Here is a 12,825-nt window from a genome sequence, read left to right as displayed (position 1 = left end):
AAACAACTTTAAAACCTGCATTAAGAATGACTGAGGAGTCTGAGCATTTTCTATTATGGAGTGACTACAGTCTGATTGTGCTCCTCTGGTGGTGATTACAAGCAGCTTAAAAAACTCACTTTATACTGTAGACTATGCAGCAAAAAGCTTAATGCACAAAATTCAGTCATAGATGGTGATGGATCTGCATGCTTTTATAATGGCATCCCTTTCATTTCCATTAGCCATTGTGGCTTCTGTATCATGCGATAGGCTCTCTCAGCAGTCACATGGTTGGGTTGCAATCCTTCGCAGCGAACATGCATTCAGCACACAACCTTGCCTGAGTGTTAAATTAAAGCCCACCTTCCTTGCTGATGCATATATGCGCTATACAGTTTGCAAGGGGTTAAAGAGCAAGATATGGGGGGGGAGGGGAAGGAATGCAGTCTCTCATACATGCTCATTTTCCCAATGTTTATCCCTCTTAAAGTCCCTGTAAATATAGAAAAATAAAGGTGTAGATCTGCCAGAAATGCACTCAACTTTTACTACACTCCTGCCCATTTATCCTTTGCTGAACCACTGTAGCCCTCCCAATGTCTTAATATCAACAAAATTTAGGCCAACTGATCTTTAGTCCAAAATAAAATCCGGGATAGTGTTTCTTGAGGGACTGGTTACTGCCCCCCACCATCCTAGAAACGCCCAAATAATTGCAAGCAATGCTCAAAACTAACCGATGCTAGCTTTAATCAAACCATCTGTATCTGGAAAAGTCTGACACAAGCAATCATTACCTTGACCCCATGGACTCATTCGAACAATATTGCTGCTTAAACATCTACAGTATCTCACAGAAGTTAGTACACCTCACATTTTTGTAAATATATCTTTTCATGTGACAACACTGAAGAAATGACACTTTGCTACAATGTAAAAGTAGTGAGTGTACAGCTTGTATAACAGTGTAAATTTGCTGTCCCCTTAAAACAACTCAACACACAGCCATTAATGTCTAAACCGCTGGCAACAAAAGTGAGTACACCCCTAAGTGAAAATGTTCAAATTGGGCCAAATTAGCCATTTTCTCTCCCTGGTGTCATATGACTTGTTAGTGTTGCAAGGTTTCAGGTGTGAATGGGGAGCAGGTGTGTTAAATTTGGTGTTATCACTCTCACATACTGGTCATTGGATGTTCAACATGGCACCTCATAGCAAAAAACGCTGAGGATCTGAAAAACAAACTGTTCTACGTAAAAGATGTCCTAGGCTATATGAAGATTGCCAAGACCATACAGCGGTTTAACAGGACAGGTTCCACTCAGAACAGGCCTCACCATGGTCGACCAAGGAAGTTGAGTGCTCGTGCTCAGCGTCATATCCAGAGGTTGTCTTTTGGAAATAGATGTATGAGTGCTGCCAGCATTGCTGCAGAGGTTGAAGGGCTTGGGGGGTTAGCCTGTCAGACCATACGCCGCACACTGCATCAAATTGGTCTGCATGACCGTTGTCCCAGAAGGAAGCCTCTTCTAAAGATGATATACAAGAAAGCCTGCAAACAGTTTGCTGAAGACAAGCATACTAAGGACATGGATTACTGGAACCATGTCCTGTGGTCTGATGTCACCAAGATAAACTAATTTGGTTCAGATGGTGTGTGGCGGCAACCAGATGTCTACAAAGACAAGTGTGTCTTGCCTACAGTCAAGCGTGGTGGGTCTGGGGCTGCATGAGTGCTGCCAGCACTGGGGAGATACAGTTCATTGAGGGAACCATGAATGCCAACATGTACTGTGACATACTGAAGCAGAGTATGATCTCCTCCCTTCAGAAACTGGGCCACAGGGCAGTATTCCAACATAACCTCAAACACACCTCCAAGACCGCCACTGCCTTGCTAAAGAAGCTGAGGGTAAAGATGATGGACTGGCCAAGCATGTCTCCAGACCTAAACCCTATTGAGCATCCTTAAATGGAAGGTGGAGAAGCGCAAGATCTCTAACATCCACCAGCTCTGTGATGTTGTCATGGAAAGGACTCCAGTGGCAACCTGTGAAGTTCTGGTGAACTCTATGCCCAAGAGAGTTAAGGCACTGCTGGAAAATAAGTGTCCACAAAAAATATTGACATTTTTTCTTAGGGGTGTACTGAATTTTGTTGCCAGCGGTTTAGACATTAATGGCTGTGTTATTTTGATGGGACAACAAATTTACAGTTATACGAGCTGTACACTCACTACTTCTTCAGTGTTGTCACATGAAAAGAAAATATTTACAAAATGTGACAGGTGTACTCACTTCTGTGAGATACTGTATATATTTCTCCCCCCCAAATTTGTAAAAAAGTATCTTTAAACATCTTTGTGAAACAAAACTGAAACGTCAATTTTCAATTTTCTAGAAAACAAAATATCAAGCTTATTTATAAATGCTTACTTTTTCACAAAATGTACAGATACTTGACAAGAAAATAATTTAAGAATCTGCAGGAGAATTCTGATTTCAAAACACTTTAGACAAGGATGCAAACTGCATAATATCCACATCACATTTAAATACACACAGTATCAGATAAGTAATCTCTTGAAGTTCACATATTGTCTTTGCGTTTCCTTTTTGTGCCAGACTCTTTTCTGTATTGATGCCTGGGAGACCGAAAAGAAAAAAGAAAAAAAAAAAAAAAAAAAAAGAAATGAGAGGTATGGCTTGAAGTTATTGGTAAAGAACATCATAATAGAATATCTCCAAAGTAACATCTCAAAATAATCATGGTTTTGCTCTGCTTAAAGTATATGTTCGCAATATTCTCTATAGAACATGGATCATTTTCAGCTAGCTTCTATGTGTGCCATAAAAACAAGAGCACAATTTGGAGACAATGTCTGAAAATGATTGTTGCCTGGATGTACTAAGTATTAGCATGCAAACCAGTGGAGTGAGCAAAACATGAAAATTGCACTTGGCCTGCTTGTTAAGTTGGAACTCTGCAGTTTACCACCATCAATCAATTGGAAATTATATGTCCCCTAAACCAGCCTCTCTCAACCAGTGTGCCCAGGCAAAATGTCTAAAAGTTGCTCAAAACTTATTTACAAACCAGCAGGTGGAACAAGCCTGCCTTTTAGTTACACAAAGCCACAGGTTTTCATTGTGTGCCATTACAACCTTCTAGCCACCGGCCTCCTGACAACCAATTACATTATCAGTTGATAAGGAGGCTGGCAGTTGCTGGAGAAATCCTCAGAGAAATACTAATACTAGTCAGGACCACTATGCAAAAATGTATTTGATTTGGAAGAATAAAATTACCTCTAGCATTGGGTGTCCATGTGTGGATGTGCTGCGTTATATAAAACTATTTTAGAATAGTTTTTTACATTTTAGAATTGGTTGCCTCAAGACTGTCCATAATTTTAAAGGATGCATTGACTGAAAAAGGTTGAGAAACACTGCCCTAAACTATGAAGAAATGTTGGAAGCATAAAGATGTATAGCCATGCCATACAATAGACCACAGTTCTCACTAAACTTTCTCCCACAGAGGTTGGTGCAATCTTGAATGAATCCCAGCACCACTTTCTGCATAGATTCTCCTGTCCACTATGGACCAGCAACAAAGTCAACATATGCACAGTAAAAAGGAACCAAGCCTCTCTCTCCAATGTTGTTACTGGGTGCACTTTAAGTGGTGGTCACACAGGAAAACAGCCAACAGGCCATCATGTCGTTTTGGCAAGGCACTGTGCAGACCTTGACATAGTAAAGATGCTGTGAATGCAGCAGAGACTAGGAATGTACATATCTACATTCTAATTTGAAATGGTAAGATTTGAGACCTTGGAAAGTATGGTTTGCTAGTATGCAAGATACTCTCTGGTATGGGACACACTTTAAAAGAGGGAGTTTAGTTCCTCTTTAAGATGTACCACCTCTGGTTAAAACCCAAACTTGCTAATAAGCTACTGCCAGAAAGAACAAACAAGCTGGCGATTTCATTTTTATGATGTTCCAAAGTCTGCAATGCAAATGACTGCATTCACACCATGTTGGGACAAACTACTTGGGAGGCACCCCATTCTCTATAATGAACTGTTATAATGCACTGACAGGAAAAAAAAATGCTGAATAAAAATATCCATGATTGACAAAATGATAATACTCAGACATCAAGATTGTTATTTAGGTAGCACATATTTAAAGAATTAGGTAGCGCAAATTTATTTAAACTAAGAAATAGAGAAGTAGGTATATATAATACAATATTCACCTAGACTGCCACCTCCTCCCACTATTCCACACCCTACCAAACGAAGGAAGCCAGCTCTCATCAGTTGGGGTATTGTGATCAAAGTTTGCACCCACTCTTTTTGGAGGGAGTTTCTTCAGCATCATCTTCTCTTCTGTTAAAATATGAAAATGTGACAATTTCAGAGGACCCCAAATGGTACATTAAAGATCATTTTTAGTTATTTGGCTAAATGAGCACTACCTTTTCAGAGCAGCTGCATTTCACATTTCCTATGATTTTTTTTGGCTCACTTCATTTTTAACAAACTGTGATTTTCAACATGAACTTCCAGGCAAATAACCATCAACAGTGCTAAAAGTACAGCTCTACTATATGGATATGCTTAGGGGATGTGCGGCTTTTTTCCAGTCTGAGCTCTACTATTCAAAGGACTGCAAGAAGCTTATAAACCCAAATTCAGGTACCTACACCGCTTGCATTAAAAAATACACAATTAAATGATGTATTAATCACTACAGATCTGCATTAAATTGTGTCCTTTATATCTGCGTAGTGTTTGTCTTTAAATGTGAATGTATGTGTGAAATTCTGTTTACGACCAGCATATTGGCGATATCCTAGTTTAAAGTATATTAAGATTTTCAGTTTACCTGTAAAATTCCCTTTTTCTTACCTGTAAAATACTTTTCTTGAAGTACGTCGCAGGACACAGGGATTGCTCCTTTCTTATCTGTTCTCTTCATAAAAATAGGCTGAGCTGAGAGGGGTTATGCCTGGACAGGGAATCCTGCTTTATTTTGGCCAGTGTCCATTCACCTGAAGGTGGCAGCATAACCCCAAGTAGTCATGCATATGATGTGTCCTGTGAGTTATTCCCAAGAAAATGCTTTTACAAGTAAACCAATTAAAAAGGGAATTTTACAGTGGGAAAATATGAAAAAAAAAAGTAATTTTACAATATCTCCAAGAAAGGGATTTCTTACTTACCTGTAAAATTCCATATCTTGGGAGTACAGTTACAGAACACAGGAGGTGTAATCAGATCCTTAGTTTATATGTTGGCCACTGGCAAAAGCTTTGCCGGAACATCCCCCTGTGCACCCTCATATAACCCCACCCACTCAGTGGGGCTCCAGTTTTCTAGCAAGCAATAAAAGGAGAATCCCGTGTCCTGTACTGTCCTCGAAGACACAGGATTTACAGGCAAAATTCCCATTATCTTAAAGGACACAGTCTATAGACCATACAACATTCCCAAGCAGATGACAGTTTGAAAACGCCTTGTGGCTGAAGCTCGCATCAGCAGAGGCACAGAGATCCACCTGGTAAAACTTTGAGAATGTAAGAACAGACGATAAAGTGACAGCTTTGTAGAACTATGAAACAAATGACTGATGCTGAAAAGCCCATGAAACCCTAACAGATATAGTGAAATGGGTCCTGATAGATAAGGGAGAAACACTTTTTCCCTTTCATAAGCTCTGGAAATTAGCTGCCTAAGCCACCTAGCAATGATGGAAGAGGAAGCTGGATATCCTTTCTTGTGTACTGCAGATGGACAAAGGGGGACTGTTTTTCTGAAGGAAGACTGCAGCTAGGTAGACACTGCTTTGACCACATCCAGGAATAGGATGGACACCTTGTCATGCATTGAGCAGGGCACACAGAAGGGAGGATAATATCCTAATTAGAGGTGAAAGGAAGAGGCCACCTTGGTGGCAGAAGGAGGGTTTGGTTTTCAGGGCCACCTTGCCCCTAAGGAAGATGACAAAAGGTATCTTACAAAGAACTGCCAACTCAGACAGATGTGCCCGACAGAGGTAATCGCCACTGAAAAGGTCACCTTACTGATTAGATACCCCAACAGGATATCCTGAATCAATTCAAAGGGAGACCTTTCAAGAATTGTAAAGTATCAGATTCATATCCCAAGGAGACACAGGAGGTTGAAGTTGGAGAATGACTAGAGCAACTCCCTGTACAAAAAGGTATTGACAGGAGGATTTGAAGCCAAAAGGTTTCAGGAATAGAATGTACAGGTGAAACTCGAAAAATTAGAATATCGTGCAAAAGTTCATTTATTTCAGTAACGCAACTTAAAAAGGTGAAACTAATATATGAGATAGACTCAGTAAATGCAAAACAAGATAGTTCAGGCCGTGATTTGTCATAATTGTGATGATTATGGCTTACAGCTCATGAAAACCCAAAATCCACAATCTCAGAAAATTAGAATATTGTGAAAAGGTGCAATATTCTAGGCTCAAAGTGTCCCACTCTAATCAGCTAATTAAGCCATAACACCTGCAAAGGGTTCCGGAGCCTTTAAATGGTCTCTCAGTCTGGTTCAGTAGGAATTACAATCATGTGAAAGACTGCCGATTTGACAGTTGTGCAGAAAACCATCATTGACACCCTCCATAAGGAGGGAAAGCCTCAAAAAGGTAATTGCAAAAGAAGTTGGATGCTCCCAAAGTGCTGTATCAAAGCACATTAATAGAAAGTTATGTGGAAGGGAAAAGTGTGGAAGAAAAAGGTGCACAAGCAGCAGGGATGACCGCAGCCTGGAGAGGATTGTCAGGAAAAGGCCATTCAAAAGTGTTGGGGACTTTCACAAGGAGTGGACTGAGGCTGGAGTCAGTGCATCAAGAGCCACCACACACAGACGGATCCTGGACATGGGCTTCAAATGTCAAGCAGCTCCTGAACAACAAACAACGTCAGAAGAGTCTTACCTGGGCTAAAGAAAAACAGACCTGGTCTGTTGCTCAGTGGTCCAAAGTCCTCTTTTCTGATGAGAGCAACTTTTGCATCTCATTTGGAAACCAAGGACCCAGAGTATGGAGGAAGAATAGACAGGCACACACTGCAAGATGTTTGAAGTCCAGTGTGAGGTTTCCACAATCTGTGTTGATTTGGGGAGCCATGTCATCTGCTGGTGTTGGTCCACTGTGCTTCATTAAGTCCAGGGTCAACGCAGTAGTCTACCAGGAGATTTTGGAGCACTTCATGCTTCCTAACGCAGACGAGCTTTATGGGGATGCCAACTTCATTTTCCAGGACTTGGCACCTGCCCACACTGCCAAAAGCACCAAAACCTGGTTCAAGGACCGTGGGATTACTGTGCTTGATTGGCCAGCAAACTTGCCTGACATATTGATTGCATGTAATATTCTAATTTTCTGAGATTGTGGATTTGGGGTTTTCATGAGCTGTAAGCCATAATCATCACAATTATGACAAATCACGGCTTGAACTATCTTGCTTTGCATGTAATGAGTTTCACCTGTATAAGGTAGAAACCTCTCTCTTTTGAGCACTAAAGCCTAGTTTACACTGGCATTGAAAGTAGGCGTTTTTAAAGCTTCTCAAATGCCTATGCAAATGATACTATGGACAGCACACAGTGGTGTTCATATTATCCAAACATGAAGAGTTCAAAATTGAAGTCTCATGTCTAGTCTAGGAGGAGTTTGAAGCCTTTCAACGCCTCCCATTCAAGTCTATGGAGACACTTCACAAAACGCGCTGGTAGGCATTTGCAGTGTGGTTGTGGCGCGTTAATACCAGTAGAGGTTTATTATAGGCGATTGCGGTACAATTTTAATGGATTGTAAAACACCTCAAAACCGCACACAGGGCGTTTGGGGAGAGTTTTTAATGCTTGTAGAACGCCCATACTAAAGCTCATTAACGCCTGTCTAATACCCATACTAACGCTATAGGGGCGTTTTTGAAGAGTTAGAAATTTAGTCAAGTGTGAACAAGCTCTAAGAGCCAGATGCTGGTCCATGCCATAATGGAGCAAGGCTAGGATGCAAGGAATATAATATTTCTTGGGATTAAGATGTTTGGTTTCACACCAAACTATGCCTTCCGAGTGTGATGGTAGATTCTTTAAGAAGTAGTTTTTTTTTGCCTTGGATAAGGTGGTTAACGACAGTCAGAAATGTCCTCATCTATTAGGACCTGGGTTTTAACAGCCATACTGTTAAGCCAGCGACTGAGAATCAGGATAAAACTGAAGGTCTGGCCTGTTTGGAAAATGACAAGGCTTGCCTGCCAGGAGCATTTGTGTATCAAATTCTCCTGAGCCAATGAGGATTCATCAGAATCCATTCCCCACCTTGCAGAGCAGTCTAGGAAGAAAAATTCTCAGTGGAGGGAATGTATATACCAGTGTGAATGTTGACTGGGGAATCACCAGGGTGTCCACCGAGTGTGCGTCAGGGAAAACCCTGGACCTGGCTACAGACATGTCTAGTTTTTTTTTGTTGAAACTGGAGACCCTGATGTCCACATATGGTGTTCCCCATAAACAGGAAGCTCTCCAGCCTCCTAATAGTGTCAAGGGAGGCTGCCATGAGGCCCAGAATTTTCAAATAGAAGTGAGTCATGGGATGCCTGCTTGAGAGTCTGAAAAAGGTGACTTCTTTGAGGTCAGACTGCCCAAAGGAAGGAAATATTTTGCCTGATCCATGTTCAAGATCAGGCCCATCTAAAAGTTTGAAGGAACTGGATAGTCCATTGAGGGTTGGAAAACAGGTTAGTGACTGATGGCTCTTCAGCAGAAGGTGCAGAGCTGGAAGTGAAGCCAGTACTTTTGTTAATACTCGGTGAGGAGGAGAGAGCGAATAGCAGGGCAACAAAATTGAAAATGTTGGTCTCCCACAGCAACGTGCAGAAAGCGTTGGATGTGCAGGAAAGATGGGATTGTGAAGATGGGCAAGTAATGACAGATTTTTACATGCTTCATGCAGAATTTGGGCAGATATCTGTAGGGATTTCTAGATCGGTTTTGGAACTGTGAATAGATTTGAAAAAAACCCTTTCAACCACTGCAGGTACTGGAATTATCACTCCTTCTGCCTGAAGTTGACTTAGGGAGAGTTGTGGACCAACCTGTCTTTGCGGTGAACCTGGCAGACTGGAGGTTAACAATCAAGGAGGGGTAGGGATAGAAATTTTACCGGAACAAATTTCAACAAATGCTCCCCAACTCCAAAGAGTGAGAGCACTCCTTCATTGTGAAGAGGGCTTCTGAGTATGCTTGAAAGGTTTTGGGATCCAAGGCCTGTGACGAAAGGAAGGACCTGTTTTTAGTGAAGGATGCCGGGGTGGAATGAAAGCACCCCTTTCAATGGAAGGAGGTAGTAGCTATGGTAGTAGCAGTCTAAGGCTGTTTTTTGTGTGGTAAAAGTACTTTTTCCCCTTAATATTAAGGGATTCCCCAAACAGCTGTTTACCATAAAAAGGCATTCGTAAAAGATTTTCACAAGCAGGTTCAGCCAACCAAGCCTTTATCCACAATAGAAAGCATTGTCTTCCTAAAGACCTTACAAAGTACATTCTCTAGAGCAACATCACAAAATAACAGCAACAAGAGCTTGAGCTGCAGTTCAGCAGAGCAGGGTCATCAAAGATAGGATTGCGTCCTCTATTCATTTGACAAATGGGCATAGTCACAATGGCCTGCTGTAAGGCATGACCAGGGACAGCAAAGGATGCCTTCAGTAGTTTCTAAACATCTATTAATAAAAATATCGAAGCAGAACCACATTGTATCTGAGCACCACAAACCAAAAACGCTATTTAGTTCATTTTTAAAGAGGAACATCACCTAAAAGGGGAAGTTCTGTTTGTCTGCCCCCAAGCCACTGCCACATTTGGAACTTTTTTTTTGGGGGGGGGGGGAGGTTTTGACAAGTACCCGCTGCTACCTCTTCTGGCCACATGTGCCATGGTGATCTGGGCCAGAAGTCTCCCCCCCCCCCCCCCCTTCCCCCACAGCCTTTTGGGACACTTCAAAGGTCCCAGAAGACTGCAGGACCATTCACAAAGCCCAGCGCGCTTCATGCATGTGCAGTGGAAACCAAATGTGAAGCTGCAAGTCTTTCTAGATTTCACTAGCTGTTTTCTGACCATAGAAGCTGGTTAAAGGCTGAGGAGATTGTGGTGCTGCTAGGCAAAGGCAACTATGCACCACATCAAAAAATTAGCTAATAGTAGTGTGAAGCCTTAGCTTGTGTCTCATAACATGCATGAGGTGAAAAATTCCTTCTGCATCCATTTCTCCTTCCAAAATATTTTATTTAAAGAAGTTGAGGTTCAGGGTAATACTGAAGAGATTCAGGTGGTGGAGGCGAAAGAGTGCTTTTCAGCCTAAGACAGAGACAGGGATGTGCAATTCCTATAGCCCGATGCCCGGGACATGCAGTTCAGGGCGCCAGCCAAGAGGTTTTTCCTTATATTTAGCCCTGCTGCGGGCAAGCAGCAGGAATTAGAGCCAATGGTCGGCTTTCTTGTAAAAGAAACCCAAGCGGCTAACTAGCCACTGGATTGCTATTACAAGCAGCGGGAGGGGACATCCCCCTTCCGTGGACTGTCCTGTCGCACCAGGACACCTGATCGACCATCTGGTGCTTCTGCTCTGATATTGGAAACAGGAAGTGATGAGCATACATCACTTCCGGTTTCTCCGGATGTACATGGCACCATCTTTAAAAATTAAAAGCATTTGATCACACAGATCTGTGTGATCAAATGCTTTTAAGGGCAGAGGAGGGATCTTGGGTCTTACTGACCCCAGATCTCTCCATAAAGATCACCTGTCACTGCCTATTGCTGTCACAAGATATGTTTACATTTCTTGTGACAGCAATAAAAGTGATAAAAAAAAAAATTAAAGCACCAGTGTTAAAATATATATATATTTTTTTAAAACACCCCCTGAACGCATGTGACTGTCCTGCACACATGCAAACAGCAATCGGTCCACACATGTGATGCATCACCGAGAATGTCAGCTCAAGGGCAGTAATTCTAGCACTAGACCTCCTCTGTAAATGTAAAGTGGCAACCTGTAAAGACTTTCAAAGAATCACCTATGGACAGTAAAACGGCATGCGCAATTTTAAAGCGTGACATGTTTGGTATCTATTTACACACACACACACACACACACACACACACACACACACACACACACACACACACACACACACACACACACACACACACACACACACACACACACACACACACACACACACAGTGAAGGAAATAAGTATTTGATCCCCTGACGATTTTGAATGTTTGCCCGCTCCCGAAGAAATTATCAGTCTAAAAATCGAATGGTAGGTGTATTGTAACACAGACAGAATAGCAACAAAAAATTCAAAAGAAATGGCTAACAAATTATGCACGGATTTGCAAGTTCACGAGGGAAATAAGTATTTGATCCCCTATAATTCAGCAGGATTTCTGGCTACCAGGTGTCTTTCATACAGATAACAAGCTGAGATTAGAAGCAGTCTCTTAAAGTGAGTGCTGCTAATCTCATTCTGTATAAAAGACACCTGTCCACAGGAGCAATCAAACAATCAGATTCCAAACTCTCCACCATGGCAAAGACCAAAGAGCTGTCCAAGGATGTCAGGGACAAGATCATAGACCTACACAAGGCTGGACTGGGCTACCAAACTATCGTCAAGCAGCTTGGTGAGAAAGTGACAACAGTTGGTGCAATCATTTGCAAATGGAAGAAACACAAAACAACTGTCAGTCTCCCTAGGTCTGGTGCACCATGCAAGATCTCACCTCGTGGAGTGTCAATGGTCATGAGAACAGTGAGGAATCAACCCAGAACTACACGTGAGGATCTTGTCAATGATCTCCAGGCAGCTGGGACCACAGTCACCAAGAAAACACTACGCCGACAAGGATTGAAATCCTGAAGTGCCCGCAAGGTCCCTCTGCTCAAGAAAGCACATGTCCAGGCCCATCTGAAGTTTGCCACTGAACATCTGAATGATGCAGAGGAGGACTGGTTGAAAGTGTTGTGGTCAGATGAGACCAAAATCGAGCTCTTTGGCATCGACTCAACTCGTCGTGTTTGGAGGTGGAGGAATGCTGCCTATGACCTCAGGAACACCATCCCAACTGTCAAACATGGTGGTGGAAACATTCTGCTTTGGGGTGTTTTTCTGCTAAGGGGACAAGACAACCGCATCAAAAGATCGATAGACGGGGCAATGTACCGTCAAATCTTGGGTGAGAACCTTCTTCCCTCAGCCAGGGCATTGAAAATGGGTCGTGGATGGGTGTTCCAGCATGACATGACCCAAAACACACGGCCAAGGCAACAAAGGAGTAGCTCAAGAAGAAGCACATTAAGGTCCTGGAGTGGTCTAGCCAGTCTCCAGACCTTAATCCAATTGAAAATCTATGGAGGGAGCTGAAAGTTCAAGTTGCCAAATGTCAGCCACCAAACCTTAATGACTTGGAGAGGATCTGCCAAGAGGAGTGGGCCAAAATCCCTTCTGAGATGTGTGCAAACCTGGTGGCCAACTACAGGAAACGTTTGACCTCTGTGATTGCCAACAAGGGATTTGCCACCAAGTACCAAGTCAAGTTTTGTGAAGGGGATCAAATACTTATTTCCCTCATGAACATGCAAATCAGTGCATAATTTGTTAGACATGCATTTCTTTTGAATTTTTTGTTGCTAAAAACACAAACCCTTCATATTTTCCCGAACTGGCCAAAATTATTATTATTATTTTTTTTCTCAGGACAAGCAGATTTTCATGAGGG

The 12,825-nt window shown here is 42.2% G+C and overlaps 1 protein-coding gene across 1 annotated transcript in view; it reads right to left on the bottom strand.

Annotated features, from left to right (window-relative positions):
* Positions 1–715: 715 nt before the first annotated feature.
* The window catches only part of CENATAC (centrosomal AT-AC splicing factor), a 42,210-nt gene continuing 30,100 nt past the window's right edge, over positions 716–12,825 (bottom strand). Inside the window, exons 10-11 of the mRNA XM_089670208.1 lie at positions 4,249–4,381; positions 716–2,626 (exon numbers count right to left, since the gene is read on the bottom strand). Of these exons, the coding sequence (XP_089526334.1) occupies positions 2,572–2,626; positions 4,249–4,381 (188 nt within the window). The 3' untranslated portion in view covers positions 716–2,571. The remainder of the gene's footprint in view (positions 2,627–4,248; positions 4,382–12,825) is intronic.

The sequence above is a fragment of the Staurois parvus genome, unplaced genomic scaffold (assembly GCF_062004578.1).
Source record: "Staurois parvus isolate SC_StPar_1 unplaced genomic scaffold, SC_StPar_1.0 ptg000087l, whole genome shotgun sequence".
NCBI lineage: Eukaryota > Metazoa > Chordata > Amphibia > Anura > Ranidae > Staurois > Staurois parvus.
This window is presented reverse-complemented; position numbering and strand designations above follow the sequence as displayed.